The sequence below is a fragment of the Primulina eburnea genome, chromosome 13, assembly GCF_022965805.1.
Source record: "Primulina eburnea isolate SZY01 chromosome 13, ASM2296580v1, whole genome shotgun sequence".
In the NCBI taxonomy this organism is placed as follows: domain Eukaryota; kingdom Viridiplantae; phylum Streptophyta; class Magnoliopsida; order Lamiales; family Gesneriaceae; genus Primulina; species Primulina eburnea.
Window position 1 is genome coordinate 32,145,558 of NC_133113.1, and position 25,895 is coordinate 32,171,452.

The window sequence follows — 25,895 nt, forward strand, 5'->3', positions numbered from 1 at the left end:
TGTGAGACGAGTCAACCATACTCATATTCACAATAAAAAGTAATACTTTTTAATAGGTGACCCAAATAAGAGATCCGTCTCACAAATACGACCCGTGAGACCGTCTCACACAAGTTTTTGCCAATTTTTTATTGATAACACAAATATTGTTATTTAAAATGTAAAAAGATTTCTTCACGGTGACAACTGGGACAGAGAACCCATTAACCATTGTCGCCAAAAAAATAAATAAACATAAAACTTATCTGTTTGTCATCACTGTCTCGAAACTACAATGGACTATAAATTTTGCAGGTAGAGACACTGAAGTAGACGTAATAAAATAGCATACGTAGCTTAACCAACACGGCTTAGTAACTTCGGAGGAAAAAATGTTCCGACTCCTTCAATAGAGTACCAAAGTCGCAGCTAATTAAATTTACAAAAATAGGAAATTATAAGTTGTGAGCGTTGAACACTTTCTCGGCTTTCTACAGGGAACGGCTTATATAAACAGGTACTTCATCCTACTCCACATCCAGTATCTAGTAACCCAAAACGATATGAAGAACTTGGGAATTGCAGCTCTTCTTCTGTTAGTTCTGTTTGCTTCTCTTTCCGTAGAGGCTAGACTTCAAGGATGCAAACCAAGTGGCAAAATAGAAGGAAAAAAGCCACCTCCAGGGCAATGTAACCGAGAAAACGACTCGGACTGTTGTAAGCAGGGAAAGTTCTATACCACATACAAATGTTCTCCCCCAGTGTCTGGAAGCACCAAAGCAGCCCTGACAATCAACAGTTTCCAGAAAGGTGGAGATGGTGGTGGACCATCGGAATGTGACAACCAATACCATTCTGATGACAAGCCAGTTGTTGCGCTATCGACGGGGTGGTACAATGGAGGAAGCAGATGCCTGAACAATATAAAGATAAGTGCTAATGGTAGAACCGTAACAGCTATGGTTGTTGACGAGTGTGACTCCACAATGGGATGTGATGGAGATCATGATTATCAGCCTCCGTGTGCTAATAACATAGTTGATGCATCAAAAGCTGTCTGGGAAGCCTTGGGGGTGCCAGAAGACAATTGGGGCTATTTGGACATTACTTGGTCTGATGCCTAGACAAATGAATTATGTTTTTAAGTGGTGTTGTATATATGTTGTGCGTGTAAATCTTGTACAGTAGCCACGAATCCTTGAAAACCACAGCTTTCATAGATAAAGACAACCAATAACCTCATGCAATACACGCCTTTAAAAAGAAAATCATAAAGGTAACTAGGGCGTCATAAGAAAGTGAGTCACAGCTTTCATGAAAGGTAATATTTGATATGAATATATTAAATGATCAAACAGTAGCTCATATGTACAAAATACAAGTCTGAAACAGAAATTAGAAATACCATATTGTTTTCGAGTTGACAGAATTTGTAACTAGATTATCAAAACTTTTCCTTGCCCTTGCAGTCCTCTTTTGATAAAGAGGTTTTATCGCATCATAAGCTCCCAAGATAGTCCTCTTGATAAAGATTCTTTGTTACATCATAAGCTCCCAAAACGACACACTTCCAAGTGAATAAACTATAATACCTCTCATTGTCTTTAACATAATTTTGGCATTTTCCTTTTGCTAAGATATACAAAAAGCAGATTCCGAGTCCATGTTTTCTGCACATTCAAAACAAGCACCAAACACGAAGAAATGCGTAGGGGCATTTGTGTTGGTACTTACATTCTTACTACTCAATCCACTCTTGCTAGACCACAGGTTTGCAAACCTAGTGGAAAGGTAAGAGGGAAAAAGCTCCCTCCTGAGGCACGTAATGATTGCTGTGAAAAGGGGAAGCTATAGAACACGTATAAATGCTCACCTCCTGTGTCCAACAGCACTAAGGCGATTCTAACCCTCAACAGTTTTGAGACAAATGGAGATGTGCCATCAACATGTGATGACAAATACCATTCCGATGTCACACCGATTGTTGCACTCTCGATGGGTTGGTTCAGTGGAGGCCGGAGGGCGAAATGGCCGGAACATTAAGACCACGGTGATTGATGAGTGTGATTCTACAATGGGATGAGATGCAGACAATGGATATCAGCTCCCATGTGGTAATAATATAGTTGAAGCTTCAAAAGCCATCTGGGAGGCCTTGGGTGTGCCGAAAGATGACTGGAATGTGTTGAACATCACACCTGGTCTGATGTCTAGCTAGCTGCTGCCTGCTAGAGCAATTCATAACTTTTCACTCGATGATTTTGAAAAGTTGTTTAGTAAGAAAGCAGAGATATATGTATTAATCATATGCCATATGTACTAAAAAAATCACAGGTTCCTGTTTCAGTGAGCTTGTCTGCAGATTTAATAACCTTAATTAAGTTTTATTTTATGTAACCAAAATAAACAATTTTTATTTGTTCCTGAAGAATCACTTCTTTAAAGATTAATAAGAGCCCCATCAGCCTAATAAACTAAATCATCACATACTACATGAGCAGATAGCACCTCAGCCAACTAACACAAAATAATAAGACTTTTAATTATGTGTTTGACAGGCTAATGAAATGTTGAGAGAAATATGAAAACAATGTAACTATATTTTCTCATCATTAGATTACTTACTAGATACGTCAATATATAGCCTGGGTATTTTCTTTTCTAAGGAGTTTACAAGGATATCCGCTTCCTGCTCACTATTTGGACGTAGAAATGGACAGCTCCAGAGTCAATCTCATGCTTAACCATTAATTGGAACTCGTGCAAATGCTTCTTGCAGATTTACCACCGATATAAAGCTTCACAGGTTCCAAGTATGGAAAAGTAAGGTTCGTTAGGTGTCTCTCAAATAAGTTCCCATGTACTCCATGAGAACTGCACATATTCTACTTACTGCATCGCTACTTGGAGCAACAACTTATTGCTCTCTGCTCCATGTTTATCCCTAACTTTGTGAAATGCCGTAATATGAGTTTGCTACCTTCAACAATTCCAATCCAGTGTGCATTGATACATCTGTCTACCATCTTGGTATAAAATTTTATCGAGTAGTATTCCTCTGTATGGAAAACTTGCAAATATCTTACAACTTGGTTGGCTACCTATAAATGCCACTCGGAAGGAAATTCAAGAAAGTGATTCAAGACCTGTAAGTTGTTTATGCCGGGATGCTACTTTTTTTACCTTTTAGTATCACTTGTTGAAATCTCACTCTAAATCGATCGGCTGTCCTCATTTACGACAACGGCTACATTGATGTTTAGGAATTATAGTATTTCGTCATAAAAGATCCGATGAGCTTAGATGTGTATTAACGTGTTTCGTTAGCATTATTGAATTCATAATTGCAGCTGATTTTAGGTTAAACAGGATCATAGACGTGTCTTTGGATTCTCTAGGTCTCATTCTCTTATATAATGATCGAAGTTCAGTGTTTTAAGAAATAATAGAATGGAGAAACAAATTCCTTTCTGTGGTTCGCTGGCTCGCTGCATCATGCACTAGGTCTTTATGACCAACTGTCACCAAATTTAGGAGCAACTAATTTCCACTCAGAGGTTAAATTTCTCCCAACAGAACAATGATTTATCTCCAAAGGAAACAATTAAACAGAAAGTATATGTAATTTCCATACCTGACAAAAGTAAAGAAAAGAACCTTAACTTCCACCCAAAAGATGTCAATATTAATAGTTAATCTAAATTAAATTTTCATAATGTGAAAGCAAAATGAAGAGCCCATGCTCCAAGAAACAAACACCACTGACTCAATGAAAGGACGATGATTTTTCATTTCCCATTCGACGAATTTCCTAGATAATAACCTCAGTTGTCGATCTCCATTGCTTGGGCAGCTTTAGCTTTCTCCAATGACGTCAATTTCGTTTTCAACTTTGTTTTCAACTTTTTCTTGCCAACTTGAAATCCACTCCCACCTTTCTTCTTCTTACTGCTGGAACCATCAACCTAATCATGACACAAATCAAGTTCTTTTTAATCACATGTCATCCCAAGTATTCAAAACAATGAAAATTACAATCCCAATTAGCACTTAAACAAGGGAACACTGAGTCGAGATGCAAAAGTTGCAATTTTTCTTTTTTCAAAAAATAGGGATTGCAATTTTGAAACTTCTCACATAGCTGATAGCCCCTTGATTCCAATGGATTAGCGAAGCAAAAAAATCAAACATATAGAACAGATAATTCCCTCCATATATTATATCGAGCAGAAATCGGGAAAAACAAAAAAATAAAAGAAGGAGCACTTTACCTTCATCTTGTTTTTCTTGGCATGAAGCTTCTTCTCCCTCTTCTCCTTCTCTTCTTTCTCTTCTGTTTGCTCCACCAACTCCAATCAGTCAGGATAAAGTTCGAAGCAATAGCATCCAAACAATTGCACACCAAAGTATACAAAATAACAGGATATCACGCAATTACATTCATTTAAGTCTAGGGCAACACTACTCACTTCTTAGTTCGTATTCGTGCAGCCTTTTTCTGCGAGCAAGATCATTCTTCTTCGACATTTTCTCCCCGAGGCTTGTTAATACAAAACCTCACTTTAGGTTAGGGGTTAGGGTTTAATAAGAAAAATTATTATCGTTATACGTAAAACGACGTCGTGCTCTGATTTTTCTCGCCGAGTAATTAAAAATGGAAAGCCCCGAATCGCCATTATGGACTCAGTTCATACTCGGCCCATTTAGAAGCAATTGGACTCTACGAGTCGCTTATATCGAATTGGATGATCTATTTATAAACCACAACGGCCCACGACGCCAGTCAACCACCGCCTCCGCCCTTTTTCGGCGGAGCTACGTTCTCACGCTGGAGCATTGTATTTACTCCTCTAGGCTTTCCTTTCTTTTCTGCACGCAGTCACATATCGAATGCCGGGGCCAACAATGGAAACGGAACTTCCTGTGGAGCCGCAATCGCTTAAGAAGCTGGGCTTCAAGTCTTTGAAGCGAGCGCTTGACCTATTCTCTCCCCTTCATGGACAATTTCCTCCACCGGATCCAGAAAGGTTTTTTAAAAGCTCATTCTAGGAAATCTTTCTTTAATTTTATCGTGTTTTGATTATAGGCTTGGTGATTACTGATGCTTACGTGATCTTTTAAATCCCCGTTTCTTGTCTGGTTTGCAGCAAGAAGATTCGAGTTAGCCACAAGGTTAGTGCCTGTTTTTTTCTTGAAAAATGGAATTTCAGATTATGTAAACATATCCAGTAAATTGCACGACCGTGAGGAATTTTGAATTAATGGTGCGGGAAGAAGAAAAAGTTGATGGCTTCAAGTAAAAATAGGTAAGTATGTGGGGCGACCCAGTTCGAATGGTTTTCCCTTCACCTACCAGTATTAGGTGCATGCATTCTAATGGGACCTGTAATACGAGCACAGGTTATATTAGCTCATTTCTAAGTCACTCTTTACGATGCCTAGATTCTCAACAATATTTGGCCATAATTTCAAGAAGAGAGGCTAAATCCGAAAAAAAAATCCCCTTTTAGTTAAGAGAGCAACTCAAATATAACAGACAGCCACATTATTTGGCCAGCTGATGTGGGACGTAACAGTTTGTATAATATGTGGAATATTTACTTCATGATGTTCACTTATAATGTGGAATTATTATATCCTTTATTTTGAATGATGAAGAAGTTTTCGAATAATTTTAGTTAAATACCGAGTATGGAGGGCTGAAAGGCATGGTATCTGAACGTCCTAGTGATTTGCCAGCAGCAAAAACTGAACTACAGAAAGTTCCTGCTCCTTCCATTGCCCTAACACTTCCAGGTATACCCTTTTTGGGTTTCCAAACTTCCATCAGTGGTATTGTTTCATAAAAATTCCCAGTCAATCACTCAAATAAATATATTAGTGCCAAATCATGTTCTTTGGTGGCACTTGACAAAGCAATAGTCATCTTTGGTGTCTATTTTAGAAAGATAAGCATACATGACAGTCACTAAGAATTTGTTTCTTCTTAGTTAACAATGAATATGTATTCTTCATTCAGGTCCTGAAAGATCAAATGATATCCAGCAGGGAGGGTCCCAGACTGATTTGGCGATTAGTGTAGCTGCGCAACCCAGGGGCCAGTCTGTGTCAGTTTATTTTCCCTTTTTTTCTGTTGGAAGATTGTGTCACATCAAACTAGTTATCTTAATTGTCATCCAGATATTAAATACTTTTTGGGGGAGGTAGTGGTAGAAGATGTGAAATGTCACAATATATGCATACCGGCTGCATCTCTGGAACACTGGACATTTTAGATCTTATTTTCCCATGATTATGCATGATTGTATAACACCTTATTCTATTTATTCAAGATTGAATTGTTTTGTGCAGAACTGACGTTGGTTTTCAAGGCAGGAGTGCAGCAGTTGTCCCTTCTCATGGTTCATCTGAAAGGTATATTTATTCTTTGTTGGTTTCTTTCTTGAAGTTTACAGTATGCATTCTTACCTAACTATAAATGTCTTTTTTTAAGGTGGAGGAATCTTGCCCTATATTTTTTTATTCGTTTACTTAGTTCTATAGTGCTTACTCTCCATGCATGCAAATAGTTATTTTTACTGTGTTATTCACCAATCTGAAATCCCTAATCAAAGAAAAATATGATGTTCTTAGCGAATGGGTTCTTCACCAGTTTCATCTAGTGGTATCTGTTCACCTTTTGCTACTCTATACAAAAAGGTAGGATTAGCTCTCTTGCGGCTAGCCATTGTTTGAGCTCGACATTTGACACATTGTCGACTGGAAAATAGTTTAATCTTAGTCTCTTTACGTATCATGTATGCACAGAATAATTGTTTTTTTAACCTCTCTATCTTTATTCTTTCAAGTATTGGGATTATTGATGGTAAGGATAAGGGTAGCTGTTGAGAGCCTGTCTGACAATGAACCATTGCTTGCTTGTCCTGGCAGGAATCTTTCAACATCAGCCATTATGGAAAGAATTCCAAGTAGATGGCCTCGCCCTATATGGCGGGCTCCATGGAAGAATTACAGGGTAAGAAGATTCTCTGAGCTAATAAGAAAGTTGTTCCAGAACTTGAAAAGATGATAATGTTTTAACTATGAATATTCTATCATTATTATATCTTATTTAATCCCTCCTTACTTTGTCTTCACCTACCAAACTCTGACTGCATAGGTTATCAGTGGCCATTTGGGATGGGTGCGGTCCGTCGCAGTTGACCCGAGCAACACTTGGTTTTGTACTGGATCTGCTGATCGAACAATCAAGGTTAGATATTGACATTCTTGTTTTCTTGGATGCAGCTCACGCATTTTCTGAAAAGGAGAAAATGGAGGGGGTTATGGAAACAATCCACTTGTGAATGATTAATGTAACTCTGTCTGATATGGAACTTCAAGTTCTAAATATCTATTAATCATCTCTTACTATATTATTAAAAATATCACTATTATATTAACTACTTTCGGTAGGTTAGTATATCAACTTACTTATTACAAAAACAACCCTTATTTTTAATTAATTTACTATTTATTTCATGTATATCTTAACCCACATAAAACTTAAAGATTGAGATTGAGAAAACCGGCTACACGATCCTTAATTGGTGGACAAAATATTTTTGACCGAGTAATTATTTTTTCACACGCGCAATGCGCGTGCCAAAAGTACTATTTTAGTGTAATTGGCATGCAAGTACTAAGTTAGATGAGACAAATGTTGAAATTGCAGCGGCTGTCTGGAATGATTTCTTTGACCAAGTTCTCCCTGTCTATGAATGATGATTTGTGGGGAACTTGATATATGCTTTTTTTTTATATATATGTGATAGATGCTATTTTTGTTTCTAAACTAAGTGGAAAATTCAGATCTAATTGTTGTTAGTGACAGTCTATTGCCTTGTTGTATTTGTTGACATTTGACTGTGGATAACATTTTTTATGTGAAAAATATTTGCCAGGATTTAAGTGAAAAATACCGGCCAGAATTTTAAGTTTAATTATATTTCTCATGGGTGAAAGTTGCCACTCGATTTAACAGGCACCGAAGTATTTTCATATGTTATTTTGAACAACCAAATATTCGTTGAACCTTGATAATGACTAACATCTCCAATGTTGAGACGGGGTATCTTTTGACAGAAATTGATTTTGGATATGATTTATTATAATTTTAAACCAGTATAATTTTTTTTGGTTTCTTTAGATTCATTAACATTCGATATTTCTGTTTTTTTTGTGCATCCTTCGTTTTGTGTCATCAGAAGTTTCTTTTTTTGTTGCATCTAGATATGGGATTTAGCAAGTGGGAGGCTGAAACTTACACTTACTGGTCACATAGATCAAGTGCGAGGTAGTTTATTTTCTGTTGAACTCTTATTTTTTGAATTAGATTACAGTATGTGCATACATTAACCAATTTTTCTTGCAGGTCTGGCTGTTAGTACCAAGCACACTTACATGTTCTCTGCTGGTGATGACAAATTAGTTAAATGTTGGGATCTAGAGCAGAACAAGGCTGGTGACATATCACCATATCTGTTTTCGTTTAGGTGGTTCTATCTGTGCATGCAATAACACTTTCCATCTGTCTTCAGGTCATCCGTTCCTATCATGGTCATCTGAGCGGTGTTTATTGCCTGGCTCTCCATCCAACCATTGACATTTTGCTTACTGGAGGCCGAGATTCTGTGTGTCGGGTATGGATGAAGTTGTATGAATACCACTTGTCTGCATGCATATTTTAGATTCAGACTAATTTGTTTTATGATAATTCTAGGTGTGGGATATTCGCAGCAAAATGCAAATTCATGCGCTCTCTGGACATGAGAATACAGTTTGTTCAGTTTTCACAAGACCTACGGTGAGTGCTTATCAAGCATAGGTTTTCTTCTGCTTAATTGAAACATGATGTGGTGATGCTGGGATGCATCTGATTAGTCTTTTGAATTTGTATTAATCAATTTTCAGGAAGCAGAGTGTCTATAATTTATTTAAAAGGGAAAAAATGGTTTATGCCTACGCTGGTTCATTTTAAAGATACTGTATCTTGCACAGTTTATTGATTTTTACTACTATTTAATCGGGAATCCGATCGCTAGAAATGATGCATAATGCTATTTTATCTTGTACCAAAAGATGTTTAGAAATATACACGTGTGTACATCTAAGAAGTTAGTAAATGCTAACGTAGCAATCAGTGTTATATTCCTTTAGTTCAAAAACACTTTGAATCCACAAACTCTTTCTTCTGTGTAGACACTTTTTTCCCATTTTGAAACTTACAATTACCCCTATGCTACTAATAGGAATAATGAATTTTACATAGATTAAGTGCTGTGCAAAGTGAGGTTTCGAGTTGCTTTTAGTATTATTCTTATTATTTTTTTATCTTGTGATCAAATCTCATTAGTGTAGCTTGAATTTGCAGGATCCACAAGTAATCACTGGTTCTCATGATTCAACAATAAAGTTCTGGGACCTTCGATATGGTAACATGTTACGAATATTCATTTCGTGGTTCATTATTAAATCTCAATTTCTCTCTTTGAAGGTCCAAGTTTTTGTTCCTTCCAGGTAAAACTATGTTAACTCTCACACACCATAAAAAATCTGTGCGTGCAATGGCTCCACATCCCAAGGAGTGAGTGTCTTCTTTTTGCATTGCATCTCAAATTGGAAATAAATATTTGATATATGAATTGTACTTTATTCATTGTCATTAGCTCAGTTGATTTCGCCACAATTTGCAGGGATTGTTTTGTATCTGCGTCAGCTGAGAACATAAAAAAATTCAAACTTCCGAAAGGAGAATTTATGCACAACATGCTGTGAGTTTTATCGAATTTGCCACATCTGATATATGATTCTAGGAATTGTATGATATTCTGTTCAGTACTTTTCCATGCTTTTATTTTTTAGCATAGCAAATGTTACTAGTTTTGACTGACATAAAGTTGTTTTGATGTGTTTAGTTTAATAAGCATGGAATACTACATTGGTTCGTTTGGGAGGAAGAGTGTGTTGTTTTCTTGTTTCTGCTTGTTGAAGAAATTATTTTTCTAATTTTTGTGAAATAAATTATAGGTTTCTGTTTGGGAGTCAAAATTTTGGAAACCGAAACAAGTGTTTGAGATGATCGAAACAGACATAATGAAGGTGTTATTTTAATTTAGATAAAAATAACTATTATTTGTATAATTATTAAAGTAGTAAAATAATAAATATCATAAAGGTTTGAAAACTAATAAATTTTTAATAGGAAAAGCTTGTAGTTATAGTTTATACGATAGATAAAATATAGATTGGATTGTGAAATTATTAAATAATAAAATTAGAAAATGGATGTGAGGTAGTTAAATAAAAGTAGATAAAAGAGGGGGAAATTTTGTTGTGTGAATGATAAAAAGGTATTTGATTTTGTACAAACAATAGAAAAAACAGTCTGAAACAGGGGTAAGTAGTTTCTAAGTATTGATTCTACAAAAAACAGATGCTACTAAACAGGACTATTTTACCTGCTTTTGTTACCGAGGCTCCCAAGCTGGACCGGTAAATAATAGCATACGATGTGTAGGTGAAGCCTTACTGATATTTAGTCTAGCGAGATGGGGTTGTGATCATTTCAACAGAAGTCAATCATTGGTTTGTTCTGATTGAAGTTAATCGGGTATCACCATTTTCTCATATACAGTGGTCTGTGCAAACAGATACGACCCTCTTATTTTAGGCCTCTTTTTCTACACTTAGAACATGGATTATTGTATGGACCTGATTTTTTGAGCACTTGGATGCATAACATCACTTCGACATGCTGCACGGACATTATTCTACTTCTTAGGAACATATGCATGACTCGGAGTAGATAATCTCGTTCATCATGCACAAGATATATCCTCGCTCAGATTTTTTAATCTGATTCGAGGAGTTTGGCATGACTCTTTTTTTATATACTTGGAGTAGCAATTGGTCTGCGACTATGAACTTTGCTTTGTTTTCCCGGTTTGTCTTCGTCCACATTTAGGGGGAAAAAAAATCTTTTCCAAAATCTTGTTACTATAGCTGACACCATGATTTTATCATACAGCTCTCAACAAAAAACCATTATTAATGCAGCTGCTGTCAACGAAGAAGGTGTACTAGTCACAGCTGGTGAGTTTTATCGTATCTCTCTCCTGCCTGTCACTTTATCTCCTCTCTTTGGGCCTTTTCTCTTTTCTTGGAATTATATATTTCTTGTACCATGATTTTAATATTTCTCATCATTCTTCTGGTTTCATTTGTTAAAGGTGATAACGGAAGCATGTGGTTCTGGGACTGGAACAGCGGTCACAATTTTCAGCAAGCTCAAACAATCGTGCAACCTGGTATTTAACCATGAAATCGAGCTATTTCCTCGCCGTTTCCTCTTAGAGGGGCTATATAAACACGGTGATTTCATTATGTCAGGATCACTGGACAGTGAAGCAGGCATCTACGCTCTCACATATGATGCAACTGGTTCAAGGCTTATCAGTTGTGAGGCAGATAAGACTATCAAGATGTGGAAAGAGGATGAAAGTGCCACACCGGAATCTCATCCTCTTCATTTTAAGCCACCAAAAGATATCAGACGATTCTAATGTTTTGGATTTCTTTCTTGAAAAAAGAAACGCAATCTGATGTATGATTTGTGAGTGTAATCATACTTTCTGCACTGGTATTGTTATTGCCATTAAATTCAACTTTGTAATATAACAAGATGCACGGGAAGTGTTGAGAAGGTTACTTACAATTAGTCTATATATTTATCTTGTGCTTATTTTTATTTTTGGAGGAAAACAGTTATATTTCCTTTATGCACTCGGCTGACAATAATGACAACCAAACATAAAATTCCAAAAATCAAAGGTGGGTATTTTCCTGTGTTTGATAAAAACAAGAGTGTATGTGGGCGTACTAACACCATGAAACTAACTCCAAAAATATGTGATCATATGTGTAGATGATCTATGATTCTATATTCAACCAGCACATGCAGTAAGGCACTCCACAGGAAGTTCTGTCCAACTCGAATAACGATCGAATAATGCTGTAAAAACTCTCATTGATTTTACTGGAATTGGGTGGTCTAGTTCGAATAAAGTCCAGAATTATATTATGTGAAGAAGCTGAGAATTACAGTGTATCATGCTGCCTTTTCTGGTATAACTATACCCGAGGATAGCACCAACATAACTCTGGATCACGTTTCATAGATTCCGTGACTGGAAAAAATGTTTAATTTGGGCTAATTTACAAACATCATGTGTAACCAAAAATCAAACTCCAGCAACAATGTCATCTACATGGGATTTCACAAGCATACATTAACAGTACGAACGCTCTTAATTCTTCAAAATTCGTGACTAACATTTAATTTAGACGAAATCAAAATTTTGTCAAATATTAACAAAACAAAAATCATGGAAGCGCTTCTAACAACTAACTGTGACGGAATTTTTCCAGCAAAACGAAAGAAGCATCATAATGTAAAATTCCAATTTTCATCAGTCTTCCAAGAAACCATTTTTCAATTTATTTCAGATTCATAATCATAATCAAAATATGGCATTTCAATCCAATCCAACAAATTAAACGTACGACCTTGCTAATACAAAAATCAAGGTGTATTGAAAGGTCACGGATAGAGAATATTCATCCATATGCATAATATCAATTTTCATTAAAATTTAAAATATAGACAGTAGAAATAATTTAATACTGTTGAGATAGGAAGATAATCAATGTCAATGCTTATTTCCTACTAAGGTATTCAATACCAAACATTTGTTCAGGTGAGTATATGCTAACTAATATGATTTATCGGCTACTGCGTTATCACTAAACCAGTTGCAGGTTTCATCGTCATTAAAAAAAAAAAAAAAACTTATATCTAACTTAGTTTGTATATGGACATCTGCAATAACATCAACATACATCCAAAATTGGTATCCGGCTCAATATTTTATATTACCGTTTCGGCCCATTCAAGGTGGGCAACTCCGCCGCACGTCGATAATCGTGTTTACCCATATCATTTAAATTGGTACCTATTATTGGGGCGCACGTCTATCCACGCATTTAATCCAACCATGTTTCCATATATCTACATTTATTTAATTAAAACAAATGAAAAAAAAGGGTGTGTATCTATATATAACTCGTTTTTATATAATTATCATATGTGTATAGATATGTATTATTTAATTTTTTTTAATAAAAATGTGTGTGTATACACGTATATAGTTAGACATGAATACGATATGGGAAACAAGATAAAAGAGTAGGTCACAATATGTGAGGCAGGTCAACCATACCGATATTCACAATAAAAAGTAATATTTTTTCATGGATGACCCAAATAAAATATATGTCTCATAAAACACGATTCGTGAGACCGTCTCACACAAATTTTTGTGCAATATAAATTTGAAAAGTAAATAAAATAATTGCTCATTTATTATTTGAAAATTTTGTATAGTGGAAAATAATAACCTTTCATAAATGATCTTTAGAACAAGAAAAAAGAAACATATATTTTATTTAAAAAAATATTAATAGGAGTAGCCCAAAGGGTGATGAATTTTATTACTTATTAAACCACTTTGTTATACAATAATCATAAATCATTCCCTTTGATACCCGACACTAACATTTAATCCAACGCACGTTCCATACTCAGCATTCATGCTTTGTCTTTCATCCAAATTCAAAATTTATACATCCGCAGCAGATTTTCTGGACCAATGGCCTGTAATATATCAAGATTTTAGCCATTAACTTCAAAGAAAGAAAATATGGGTAATTAATGGAGAAATCTGCAGAAGATGATATATGGCAGTGTGAAGAAGATGATTCGCAAGGAAAAGGGATCGCTTTTTTTCTAACGGTGCCCTCCAAACTTCAACTGTTCAAATTCAAAATGACGCCCTTAATTAAATTATAAGAATTGATTAATTTTGTTACCGTTGCTTTCTTTTTTCCCGTGTATTTTCACCGTATCTTTTCCAACGGTTCGCTCTACTTTTTTTCCAAGAAAGTTTATATGCATGCAGCACAGAATCAGTCAAAAGTTCTGATACAAACAAATATACATCTCCTATTATTCTTGAAAATTATTGTTCTTTATTTAGATATTATCGTAGAACTTTATTGAATTTCTCTGCAGGATTAAGTAAACTAAGAGAATCAAGAATCAAGATCAAGAATGGACAGCAGCACTTCAACTTCTGATGAAAATGTCTACTTGGGATATCAGCTTTCACCTTCTTCCATGGATCAAACAGATCACTCAGTTACGGAAACCTCGATTTTCTCGATTCAGAGCTGCGATTCTTTTGCACACTGTAGGACTAATTCAGAGACTTCGGCCTACTCGGAGCACACAGATGATTACAGCTTTGCAGAGACATCCTCTCCATTCTCGTGGCAGGGCGGCTTTAAATCTCCGGTTAGAGGGAAACATTCAAGATTAGGCATGACGCAGCATAAAGATGGAATGGATGAAGGCATAATGGATTTAGGTGACTTTCATTTGCAGACATTTTCTTGCCAAATGCTTGAATATTACATTAATTCTAGTCTTGTTTGCGAGACATGTTCTTGTAGGCCCTGGAAGGTGATGGCTTTTCTTATATGGGGCAATTCTTGATTATTGATATGTTTTGGATTTTTGTGTAGTTATGAATGGATCAAGATTTGGATTTCCACGTTTTTGTGGTAGTAACTGACAGCGTAATTATATGGTCTTCTCTGATATTTCTAATGCAGAACTGGAATTGATGAAGGAGAGATTTTCAAAACTATTGTTAGGAGAAGACATGTCTGGAAGTGGCAAAGGAGTCTGCACTGCTGTTTCAATCTCAAATGCTATTACCAATCTTTATGGTATATATAGATTTTCTTACCTTTCTTTTGTGTTATATATTTCTTGTTGAGCACACTGAGTTTTCGAGATCAGATCTGATATAATGTTTATTTCGAAAATGTGCAGCTTCTGTATTTGGTCAACACCAGAGATTAGAGCCATTGAGTCTCGAAAAGAAGTTAATGTGGAACAGAGAAATGAACTGCCTCTTATCAGTATGCGACTACATAGTAGAATTTACTCCCACGTTGCAGCATTTCAAAGATGGAACTACTTTAGAGGTGAAAATGTTTCAACATCTTTGGGTAAAATTTCCATTTCATTTTTGTACCATATCCCCATGGTTTTTAATAGTTAATTACATTTTAACTTACAGGTGATGAGTAGCATCCCAAGATCGGATATTCATCTGAACCTCCCGGCCTTGAAGAAACTTGATGCAATGCTCCAGGTGAGAAAAAGGAAAAAAGAAAAGCGATTTGTTGCTAACGGATTATGCCATTATGGTTGTGTAACAATGGAACAATTTTGTGTAACAGAATATGCTGGAAAGTTTTAGAAAGACTGAATTTTGGTACGCTGAAAAGGGCAGCATGTCGGGGAATTCAACTCATTTTGGATCGTTCAGAAAATCGGTTCAGCAGCAGGCTCAGCGGAAGGAGGAAAAATGGTGGCTTCCTGTACCTTGTGTTTCCCCTGTGGGTCTCTCCGAGAAATGTACGAAGATTTTGTGCCAAAAACGCGACTGTGCCAACCAAATTCACAAGGCCGCAATGGCCATTAACAGTGGCATTCTTACCGAAATGCACGTCCCAGAATCTTACATTGCTTCCCTTCCCAAGGTACCTGTCACTTCTTTTCTGTGACAAAATCCAATAGACACTAACATTGTCTTTGTAAATTGTATATGTACTCACCACCCTTTACATTTTCACCTCGTTTTCTTCTTAAAATTAGAGTGGAAAAGCAAGTGTGGGAGATACAATCTACCGATACATGTGCAATGCGGATACGTTCTCGCCCGATCACCTTCTCGACTCGCTCAACATAGCCTCGGAGCACGAAGCCCTCGAGTTAGCAGACAAGGTTGAAGCCTCGATGTACACGTGGCGACGTAAAGCGTGCATGGCTCACTCAAAATCATCATGGGACTTGGTTAAAGATCTCATGTCCGATGTTGATAGGAGTGACAAGAACCATGTCTTGGCAGAAAGAGCAGAAACCATGCTACTATGCTTGAAACAAAGATATCCCGAACTCTCACAAACTTCATTAGATACGAGCAAAATCCAATATAACAAGGTTGAATGATCCAAAATGATGCTAAATGGGTTTATTGTAAAAATTTATATATCTTTTTTGAAAAATCATATATAATTCTGTTTTTGCAGGACGTGGGACAGGCTGTGTTGGAAAGCTATTCAAGAGTGTTGGAAGGTTTAGCTTTCAACATTGTTTCTTGGATCGAGGATGTACTTTTTTTACATGAAACCACGAAACAAGATTAGCTCGTTCTAGTCATATGATGATTCGCAGGATTTTGTGTGGCAAGAATACAACATTTCACATATTCTTATTTTTTAAATAGGCTTATTTGAATGGGGGACAAAATTTTCGGATGTATATCGGTAATTTTTTTTATGCCACTGCTTTATTATGCAGTCATTCTCGACTTACTTTTTTGTACCATTAATCCAAAGTACGCATGTAGTGGGTCTCATGTGAGACCGTCTCACGGATCATAATCTGTGAGACGGGTCAACCCTACCCATATTCACAATAAAAAGTAATACTTTTAGCATAAAAAGTAATACATTTTCATGGATGACCCAAATAAAGATCCGTCTCACAAAATACGACCCGTGAGACCGTCTCATACAAGTTTTTGCCTATTATTATTTACAGACTTGCTAAGTTAAGATTCAGCTTAGCGTGTAAGAGATTAACGGTTGGATCGATCATACCTTTTCTCTAATTTTTCAATAAATAAACCAGATAATATAAATTATTTAATGATTAGAATAGTTTTAAATACTTTTATATTTATTTTTTCCTTTCATACAAATTAAATTAATTACATATGATTACAAACTTATAATAAAAATTGTATTATATGTATAAATAAATATATATTGATGCAATGTGTGTGCATTGAAAACTAAACAGCTAATTGAGGGGTGGGTGGATTCTGGAATCACCATCTTATAACTATGGGACAAAATTTGTTAGTAATTATTTATTAATTTGAGCACATCATATTAATTAACTTTGATATGTCAATGTGACATCAAAGCTTTTTTTACGGTTTTACTCTTCGCAATATTTGTTGGTTAATTTTGTCGTGAGTTTATTATTAATTCCGTATATCTCTCTATCTTTTCCTTTTTTTTTTAACTTATCCAAACAAAATAATATATATTTTTTTACACAAAAATTATCAACATAAAAAAAATTTAATAGACCACTAAACACTAGTTTTCTATAATTTTTTGAGATTGTGTGGTGTGGCTACGATTTAGAATATTTTTTTCAACACAAATTAAAGATAATTTTCTAAATCAAGGGACAGTGCACTATCTTAAGAATTTTTGTTTATTATATATTTATAATCATATCTAAGATAGCTCGGGCCTCCCTGTGTCACGTCACTAATACTTACCGAATTAAATATCATTTCCATCCTCAGCGAATTTCTACTTGACCATGCCCTCATTACGTCCACCTACGCATTCTTTCTGAAGCTTGTGCCACCTACAAATCAAGTGAAACGATGTTGTGAATGGGCTTAAACGTAAAACTAGACTACGCATTGTCCATCAGAGAATGTGTATTTTTTCTGTTGAATCATATCTTAGGAATCAACATCAGAATATTTATTACCTCTTCGTCCCAATTCGTTTTACACACGATAATTAAAAGAATCAAAGTTTGCAGAAAAGTTCCAAATATCATACCAAGCCAAATTCCCTGCAAGCAACCATTCATCATCAGTAAATTCTGTACACTCGAGAATACTAACTTGCTGACGATTTTATCTGTACTTTATTCAATTCCCTTGTTGTTTAATTTCTGTGGATATATATGGTTATGTTACGATTCAATTCACATGCGCGATTAGTCCTGCAGACTGAAATGAAGACCCTTATATTACCTGCACTCCAAGATTAGTTTTATAACCCAGAAGGAATCCGATTGGGAGCCCTATGATGTAATAACAAAACATGTTAATATAAGCCACAAGTCCTTGCCATCCTCCTCCTACAGCAACTCCTGCAGACACGTCTTTAAATAAAGATTCCAAATAGAATATCTATATTATTATGATTATCACAATATAACCTGTATTGAACCTGAAATCACTGGCTGAATGCTATTCAGTACCAGGGTTATAGCTAAAAGGTGTGCTAAATCGGAGACCGCCTTTTGCATTTTTTCGCTGCTGGTAAAAATGATGGCAAAATGGTCTTTTGTTGCCATTATTATCACCACGCTCAGGAGACCTATGAGTACAGATTCGGCAACAGTGACAATGACTGAGAACTTGGCAGCTCGAGGACGTCCTGATCCAAGCTCATTTGACACGCGAACGCTGGAGGAACATAGGATGAAATGAAGCAGAAAGACAATAATTGATTCAGGTGAGAATAATGTATTCCTTTTCCCCCCCATTTTTTTACCTTATTGCTGCATTAATCCCAATGAACAGCATACCTTCCCATCCATTCAGGTTCATGCTGAATACAAGACAATAGATATGTGATAGAAAAAATTAAAATTGAAATACCTCCCCATCCCCCTCCCCTTTTCTGTTCCACACATCTTGGGTACCCATATGCTAGAATTATCTTGTACGTATTGCTATTTCAAATGGTAGACGGGATCAGGAAGTACGGGTAGGAAATAGCATTGAATTAAAATTTGAGCGAATACGTGATATTACCAGATAGAAAGGGATCCAACAGCCAGGACAGGATCCTCTAGATGTCCAGTGAGAACTATTATACTCATAAAATACCATATCTCTAAGCAAATCATAACGGCTGAGGCAATCGAAAGCTTTGCAAAGCCCCAGATATCCTTAAAAGCGAGCCACGACAATCCGTTCCAACTATCTTGGCACCACCCAACTATATACACAACCTGAGCTATAGCAATACCCCATGCTGATACATCATAGGCTGCTGCTGCACCAGCCAATCCCCATTCAAATACTTTAACAAACAAAAGCAACAAACCTATGTGCAAGATAAAGGCCACTAAACCAACCCATGCTAGAGTCGCCACCTTACTTTGAGCTTGCAGGAACTTCTGTGTAGGAAAGTTAATGGCCAGCGAAAACATTTGTGGAATGATTTTTATTGAGAAATTTCCTGCTATTTCGGCAATGTCGTGTCTTTGTCCTAGTAGCTTTAGCAAAGGTGTGGCATAGATATAAAGGGGTGAAAGGCAGAAACAAGCCGTTGTAAGTATTATCCACGATCTTTGCATGTAAATTTCCAACATTTCTGTTTCTCCAGCTCCAAACGCCTGTCCACATAACGTCTCGAGTGCACTAGCCATACCAAGCTGTTAAATCAAGAAGATATGATATGAAATGCTTTGATGTTTTGATCTCCTTTAATTTGGATAGATCTGGAATCCATAGAGGGGATGAATATGGGACAAGGGAGGCGAGGTGGGACGACTGGATAGATAGATATTGGGGGATGACACTTGTAATGCCATAAAAATTATACATTAATTTTCATAAATTCTTTTCCAAGGATACAATTTGTCCTCTGTCGGATCTACTATTGCTTTGAATTACTCAAAGTTTGAAACATAATAAGCTTACCATGAAGCCGAAGGATAAGTTGGCAATTACTGATAAACAAATAGCGACTGCAGATAGCTCTATATCCCCTATGTGCCCCACAAAGATGCTAGTAAAAGAATTGATGCCATAATTGCACAAAATATTGAAGGCAATAGGAGCTGCAATAGACCAAAGCTTGATGGATTCTATGTTAATCACATTTTTCGCATCCTCGTAACTTCTTACAGGAGGATAATCATCTCCCTCCCCATTCACCAACAAAGTTGACGGTGCCTCGTGGAGCAACGCATTTTCATCTAAGTTTGGCTTATAAAGAATTGTTGGTTCATCCAATTCCAAGACAGCCATTTGACTCGTAGACAAGTCCAACGGTGACGATACTGTTGAAGAGGCTGAGCCATTGCTTCCCAATGCTCCTCCTCCATTATTTGCCGTGCTACCCGCAATCTTTACGCCTTGTGCTTCACCCCACGCTGTACTGAATTGATATTAGATTGATATCTTCTTTTAATTAGTAGAATGTGCTTCCTTTTTCAGAAACTTTTGTCTTCTTCATTTTTTTTTTTGGGTTATGGTTATCAGAGTCTGTCATCTTATCATATATGCTTAATGATAGGAGATTTTGACTAGTGGTAGTTAATTCTGTTATGTTATTAGCTATAGAGAGGAAGGGAGAGGACAGAGATTTGTTCTTGACCCTAGAATTTAGTTAAAAAAATTCGCTTTTGTTTTATTTTTTGGGGTGTGGAGAATCCACGGTTCCTGATTCCTTTTACTTGAATTTTGAGTATTTAGTTTGCCTTCTTTTTCATAAACAAACTCTTTCTTACGGGTTTTTTTTTATGCTGCCTGTGGATCTTTCGAGCCATCCATAAAAAAGTGAATCACATCGCCCGTAGCTGACTGCACTCGGTCCAAACCCTATAAATTAAATTTTAATAATATTTTGTAATATAATGTCGAATAATCTACTTTAATGGAAACCAACTGTTATAATCTGAAACCGGAATATCTATGTATTGAAAAATAAAAATGTGAAATTATATTTTTTTGACCAATTAGAAATTATTATAGACAATAAGGATTCTGTTGTGAAAAAGTAAAAATTTATGGTAAAAAGTAAAAATCTCAAACTCTCAAAATTTACCAAACTACACACTTTATAATATTTTTCTCTCTACTCAATTGTGATTTTCTTCACAAATGAGAGATCTATTTATAGAGTTTCATTACACATAATCCAAAAATAAAATACATCATTACCTACATCATCACACACAAATTTCTAACTTTACAACTCTTATTTTCAACATTCAAATATTCAACTATTACTTTTCCATATTAAAATATATTATTTCAACACTCCCCCTTGTGATGATGATCATGATACGATGATGTCTTCATTACGTGTTTTGTACTGCCTCGTTAAAAACCTTACTAGGAAAAACCCATTGGGATAAAAACCATAGTAAGGGAAAAAGAGTGCAGTCACGTGAACTCCCCCTCATGTTGACACGAACAACTCTTCACAAATTTCGTAGATTGCGCATCCCAATATTATATATGTGTTTTCTGAATATTGACGTAGGTAGTGCCTTTGTGAAGAGATCTGATGAGTTTTCACTTGATTGAATGTGACGAACATCAATACATTTATTCTTCTCAAGCTCCTTGGTGAATGCGAAGAACTTAGGAGGAATATGTTTAGTTCTGTCGCTTTTTATGTATGCATCATTATCTTCATATAGTATCACAGGCTTCTCATCAAATGATAATCCGCATGAAATTTGGATATGTTGGGTCATTGATTTTAACCACACACATTCACGACTTGCTTCATGTAGTGCAATAATCTCGGCATGATTTGATGAAGTTGTTACGAGCGTTTGTTTCTGTGAACGCCAAGATATTGCAGTGCCTCCACGAGTAAATATATATCCAGTTTGGGAACGTGTCTTGTGTGGATCAGATAAGTATCCAGCATCGGCATAACCAATTATACTTGGATTAGCATCTTTTGAATACAAAAGTCCCAAGTCTGTCGTTCCTCATAGATAACGGAATATATGTTTAATTCCGTTCTAGTGTCTCTTTGTTGGATATGAGCTAAATCTTGCCAACAGATTCACGGCAAAAGATATATCAGGCCTTGTACAATTTGTAAGGTACATAAGGGCACCGATGGTACTTAGATATGGTACTTCTGGACCAAGAATATCTTCATCATCTTCACATGGACGGAATGGATCTTTTTCTATGTTTAATGATCTAACAACCATTGGAGTACTTAAAGGATTTGCTTTATCCATATTAAAACGTTTAAGGATCTTTTCTGTATAATTTGTTTGGTAAACAAACATTCCACATTCTTTTTGTTCAATTTGTAAACCCAGACAATACTTGGTTTTTCCAAGATCCTTCATTTCAAATTCTTCCTTCAAGTATGACACAACTTCTTGAATTTCCTTATTCGTTCCAATGATGTTTAAATCATCAACATATACAGCAATAATTACGCATCCGAATGTTGTTTTCTTAATGAAAACACAAGGGCATATTGAATTATTTACATATCCCTTTTTCATCAAGTGATCACTTAGTCGATTATACCACATTCGACCTGATTGCTTTAACCCATATAATGATCTTTGTAATTTCACAGAATAACATTCCCTGGGTTTTGAACTTTGTGCTTCAGGCATCTTAAATCCTTCAGGGATTTTCATATATATATATATTACTATCAAGTGATCCATATAAGTAAGCTGTAACAACATCCATAAGACGCATTTCTAAATTTTCAGATACCGCCAAACTAATCAAATACCGAAACGTAATTGCATCCATCACAGGAGAATACATTTCTTCATAATCAATTCCAGGCCTTTGAGAAAAACCCTGTGCAACAAGTCGAGCTTTATATCTTACTATTTCATTTTTCTCATTTCGCTTTCGAATAAAAATCCATTTGTATCCAACAGGTTTTACACCTTCAGGTGTAAGGACTATAGGTCCAAAAACATTACGTTTATTTAGCGAATCCAATTCAACCTGGATGGCTTCTTTCCATTTTATCCAGTCCTGCCGATTTTTACATTCACCAAAAGATTTTGGTTCATGATCTTCATTATCATTTATGATGTCGATTGCCACATTATAAGAAAATATATCATCAATTTCATCTATATCTTTTCGATTCCATATTTTTCCAGTATTAATGTAATTGATAGAGATTTCATGATTCTCGTCAGTTTGTGGTTCTGACAGAACATTTTCATCATCATGTGTTTCTTCAGGAACAACATTCTCTATTTTGTGATCATCATGTTTCTCTATGAATTTTCTTTTTCGAGGATTTTTATCCTTGGAACCGACTGGCCTTCCACGCTTCAGGCGTTTAATGACATCATGAGTATCTTCCATTTGTTTCTTTGGAATTTCAATTCGAGCAGGGGCATTTGCAGCATGTATATATGATTTAGTTACCCCTTTTGTGTCTGCAAATGCATCTGGTATTTGATTTGCTATTCTTTGCAAGTGTACAATTTGTTGTACATCTTTTTCACATTGTTTTGTTCTTGGATCCAGATGTAACAATGATGATACATACCATGTAATTTCTTTTTCGGTATGTTTTTGTTCTCCCCCTAACATTGGGAAGATTTCCTCATTAAAATGACAATCAGCAAAACGTGCTGTGAACACATCTCCTGTCTGAGGTTCAAGATATCGAATGATTGATGGACTATCATAACCGATATAAATTTCAACCTTTCTTTGAGGTCCCATTTTCTTTCGTTGTGGTGGTGCAATAGGCACATACACCATACATCCAAAAATTCTCAGATGAGAAATGTCTGGTTCTTTACCAAATGCAATCTGCAATGGGGAGTATTTATGATATGCACTTGGTCTGATGCGAATTAATGAAGCAGCGTGTAAAATTGCATGTCCCCATATAGAAATAGGGAGCTTTGTTTTCATAATCATTGGTCTAGCAATCATTTGCAGACGTTTAATCAATGACTCATCCAATCCATTCTGTGTATGTACATGAGCAACAAGATGCTCAACAATGATTCCCATAGACATACAATAATCATTGAAAGTCTGGGAAGTAAATTCACCAGCATTATCAAGTCTAATTTTCTTGATTGTATAATCGGGAAATTGATTCCTCAATTTTATTATTTGAGCAAGTAATCTTGCAAATGCAACATTTCGAGTTGACAACAAACATACATGTGACAATCTGCTGGAGGCATCAATCAATACCATAAAGTATCTGAATGGTCCACATGGTGGATGGATTGGTCCACAAATATCACCCTGAATACGTTCAAGAAACATTGGTGATTCAGTTTGGATTTTGACTGGTGATGGTCTTATAATAAATTTTTCAAGAGAACATGCTTTACATTGAAACTTATTATTCTGAAAGATCTTCTGGTCTTTCAGTGGATGACCATGTGTATTTTCTATAATTCTTCGCATCATTGTTGAACCAGGATGTCCCAATCGATCATGCCAATTGGTTAATATCGAGGAATTATCAACTACCATGTTTGATTCAATGGGACTTATATGTGTATAATGCAATCCAGTAGGGAGCATTGATAGTTTTTCAATCACATATTTCTTTCCTGATTTATATGTGATAAGACACATATATTTCTCATTCCCTTCATTCATTGTTTGAGTATCATACCCATGGGAATATATATCATTAAAACTCAACAAATTTCTTTTCGATTGTGGTGAATATAAAGCATCATTGATCAAAAATTTTGTACCATTAGGTAACAAAAATTGTGCTTTACCACATCCTTTAATCAAGTCTACAGGACCTGATATTGTGTTCACCGTTGTTTTTGTTGGTTTTAGTTCCAAGAAATATCTTTTATCTCGGAGGATAGTGTGCGTTGTACCACTATCGGGTATGCAAACTTCAGCTTTGCTCATAGCATTTTCCATATTTGAACTTCAAAAAAAATATGCAATGAAATAAAATTACTGACAATACATATATAAATATAACACATATCATAATTGTACAATAAAACATTATTATATGAATACATGAAAAACAAATTATTGTACATTTATATTCTACCACTATATTGTTCATTTTCAGAAAAATCATTGAGAAAATCTGCAGCATCAAAATTGTTCATTTCTATCCCACCAACATGTTGATCATTTCCAGAGAAATCATTCATAAAATCACCAGCATCAAGATGAGTTGAATCACTCAAACGGTCACTGCGTTCAGTGAAGTTGGTCTCCTTTTCTTTCCCCTTTAATGATTCTTTATAAAGTTTACAAAGGTGCTCAGGGGCTCGACAAACTTTGGATCAATGTCCTGGAGTACCACATCTGTAACAAGAACTTTCATATCTTTTTGAGTGATTCTCATTAACACTTGTATTCTCATAATGTCTTTTCTGTGGATGGTTTGGGACGCTCTTTTGAGATGAGTTATAACTATCTCTATTATTTTCAAAACCATGGCCGCGTCCACGACCACGACCAATTCCACGTCCACGTCCACGTCCACGTCCACGACCTCGACCTCGACCTCGACCAAAACCTTGTCTTTGAAATTGATTTTGGTTTCCAGGTATAAATTCATTTTTACTTACAGCATTTACTTCTGGAAATGCTGTTGATCCAGTGGGTCGGGACTGATGATTTCTCATTAATAGCTCGTTGTTCTTTTCTGCCACAAGAAGACAGGCGATGAGCTCAGAATATCTCGCAAATCCACGTACTCTATATTGTTGCTGTAGAGTAATATTTGATGCATGAAATGTGGAAAATGTTTTTTCAAGCATCTCAGATTCTGTGACCTCATGTCCACAAAATTTTAATTGCGAGATTATTCTATACATCGCCGAATTGTAATCACTGACTTTTTTAAAATCTTGGAATCTCAGTGTGTTCCATTCATCCCGGGCGGTCGGAAGTATAACTTCCCTTATATGTTCAAATCTTTCTTTTAATCCCTTCCACAAAGCCATGAGATTTTTTTCAGTCAGATATTCACATTTCAATCCATCGTCGAGATGTTGACGCAAAAATATCATGGCTCTTGCCTTTTCTTGTGACGTGCATATGCCATTTTCTTTAATGGTCTCGCTTAGACCCAATGACTCAAGATGCATTTCTACATCTAGAGTCCATGGCATATAATTTTTTCCCGTGATGTCGAGCGCAATAAATTCGAGCTTT

At 35.8% G+C, this 25,895-nt stretch overlaps 5 protein-coding genes across 8 annotated transcripts; 3 read left to right on the forward strand and 2 right to left on the reverse strand.

Moving 5' to 3' along the window:
* The first annotated feature begins 218 nt into the window (after positions 1 to 218).
* LOC140810968 (kiwellin-1-like) lies at positions 219 to 3,385 on the forward strand. Its single transcript, XM_073168904.1, has one exon. It carries the CDS (start codon positions 543 to 545, stop codon positions 1,101 to 1,103), a length of 561 nt encoding a protein of 186 aa, XP_073025005.1. The 5' UTR covers positions 219 to 542; the 3' UTR covers positions 1,104 to 3,385.
* Positions 3,386 to 3,629: 244 nt separating this feature from the next.
* Positions 3,630 to 4,604, reverse strand: LOC140810969 (uncharacterized). The gene is made up of 3 exons (XM_073168905.1): positions 4,449 to 4,604; positions 4,251 to 4,312; positions 3,630 to 3,944 (listed from the first exon to the last, which is right to left on the reverse strand). Exons 1-3 carry the CDS (start codon positions 4,504 to 4,506, stop codon positions 3,804 to 3,806), a joined length of 261 nt encoding a protein of 86 aa, XP_073025006.1. The 5' UTR covers positions 4,507 to 4,604; the 3' UTR covers positions 3,630 to 3,803.
* A 126-nt stretch (positions 4,605 to 4,730) lies between these two features.
* Positions 4,731 to 11,742, forward strand: LOC140810966 (protein pleiotropic regulatory locus 1-like). Of its 2 annotated transcripts, XM_073168902.1 has the most exons (17): positions 4,731 to 5,006; positions 5,127 to 5,151; positions 5,658 to 5,775; positions 5,999 to 6,086; positions 6,331 to 6,393; positions 6,910 to 6,994; positions 7,139 to 7,231; positions 8,251 to 8,314; positions 8,393 to 8,478; positions 8,559 to 8,660; positions 8,741 to 8,824; positions 9,392 to 9,452; positions 9,538 to 9,604; positions 9,714 to 9,791; positions 11,048 to 11,112; positions 11,250 to 11,327; positions 11,410 to 11,742. In XM_073168902.1, the coding sequence occupies exons 1-17, from the start codon at positions 4,870 to 4,872 to the stop codon at positions 11,580 to 11,582; spliced, it is 1,467 nt and encodes a 488-aa protein (XP_073025003.1). In that variant the 5' UTR covers positions 4,731 to 4,869; the 3' UTR covers positions 11,583 to 11,742. The 2 variants fall into 2 exon arrangements, with proteins under 2 accessions (XP_073025003.1, XP_073025004.1); XM_073168903.1 differs by lacking the exons at positions 4,731 to 5,006; positions 5,127 to 5,151 and adding an exon at positions 5,154 to 5,285.
* A 1,966-nt stretch (positions 11,743 to 13,708) lies between these two features.
* LOC140809469 (rop guanine nucleotide exchange factor 3-like) lies at positions 13,709 to 16,530 on the forward strand. The gene is made up of 8 exons (XM_073167110.1): positions 13,709 to 13,870; positions 14,150 to 14,504; positions 14,752 to 14,868; positions 14,975 to 15,129; positions 15,225 to 15,299; positions 15,388 to 15,690; positions 15,806 to 16,150; positions 16,240 to 16,530. Exons 2-8 carry the CDS (start codon positions 14,189 to 14,191, stop codon positions 16,354 to 16,356), a joined length of 1,428 nt encoding a protein of 475 aa, XP_073023211.1. The 5' UTR covers positions 13,709 to 13,870; positions 14,150 to 14,188; the 3' UTR covers positions 16,357 to 16,530.
* Positions 16,531 to 17,422: 892 nt separating this feature from the next.
* Positions 17,423 to 20,249, reverse strand: LOC140810957 (protein DETOXIFICATION 34-like). 3 transcript variants are annotated; one of them, XM_073168888.1, is made up of 8 exons: positions 19,683 to 20,249; positions 19,138 to 19,414; positions 18,789 to 19,029; positions 18,526 to 18,582; positions 18,199 to 18,437; positions 18,000 to 18,118; positions 17,729 to 17,815; positions 17,423 to 17,599 (listed from the first exon to the last, which is right to left on the reverse strand). In XM_073168888.1, the coding sequence occupies exons 1-8, from the start codon at positions 20,010 to 20,012 to the stop codon at positions 17,561 to 17,563; spliced, it is 1,389 nt and encodes a 462-aa protein (XP_073024989.1). In that variant the 5' UTR covers positions 20,013 to 20,249; the 3' UTR covers positions 17,423 to 17,560. The 3 variants fall into 3 exon arrangements, with proteins under 3 accessions (XP_073024989.1, XP_073024988.1, XP_073024987.1); XM_073168887.1 differs by having other exon boundaries at positions 18,789 to 19,032; XM_073168886.1 differs by having other exon boundaries at positions 18,789 to 19,414.
* Between the last annotated feature and the right edge of the window lie 5,646 nt (positions 20,250 to 25,895).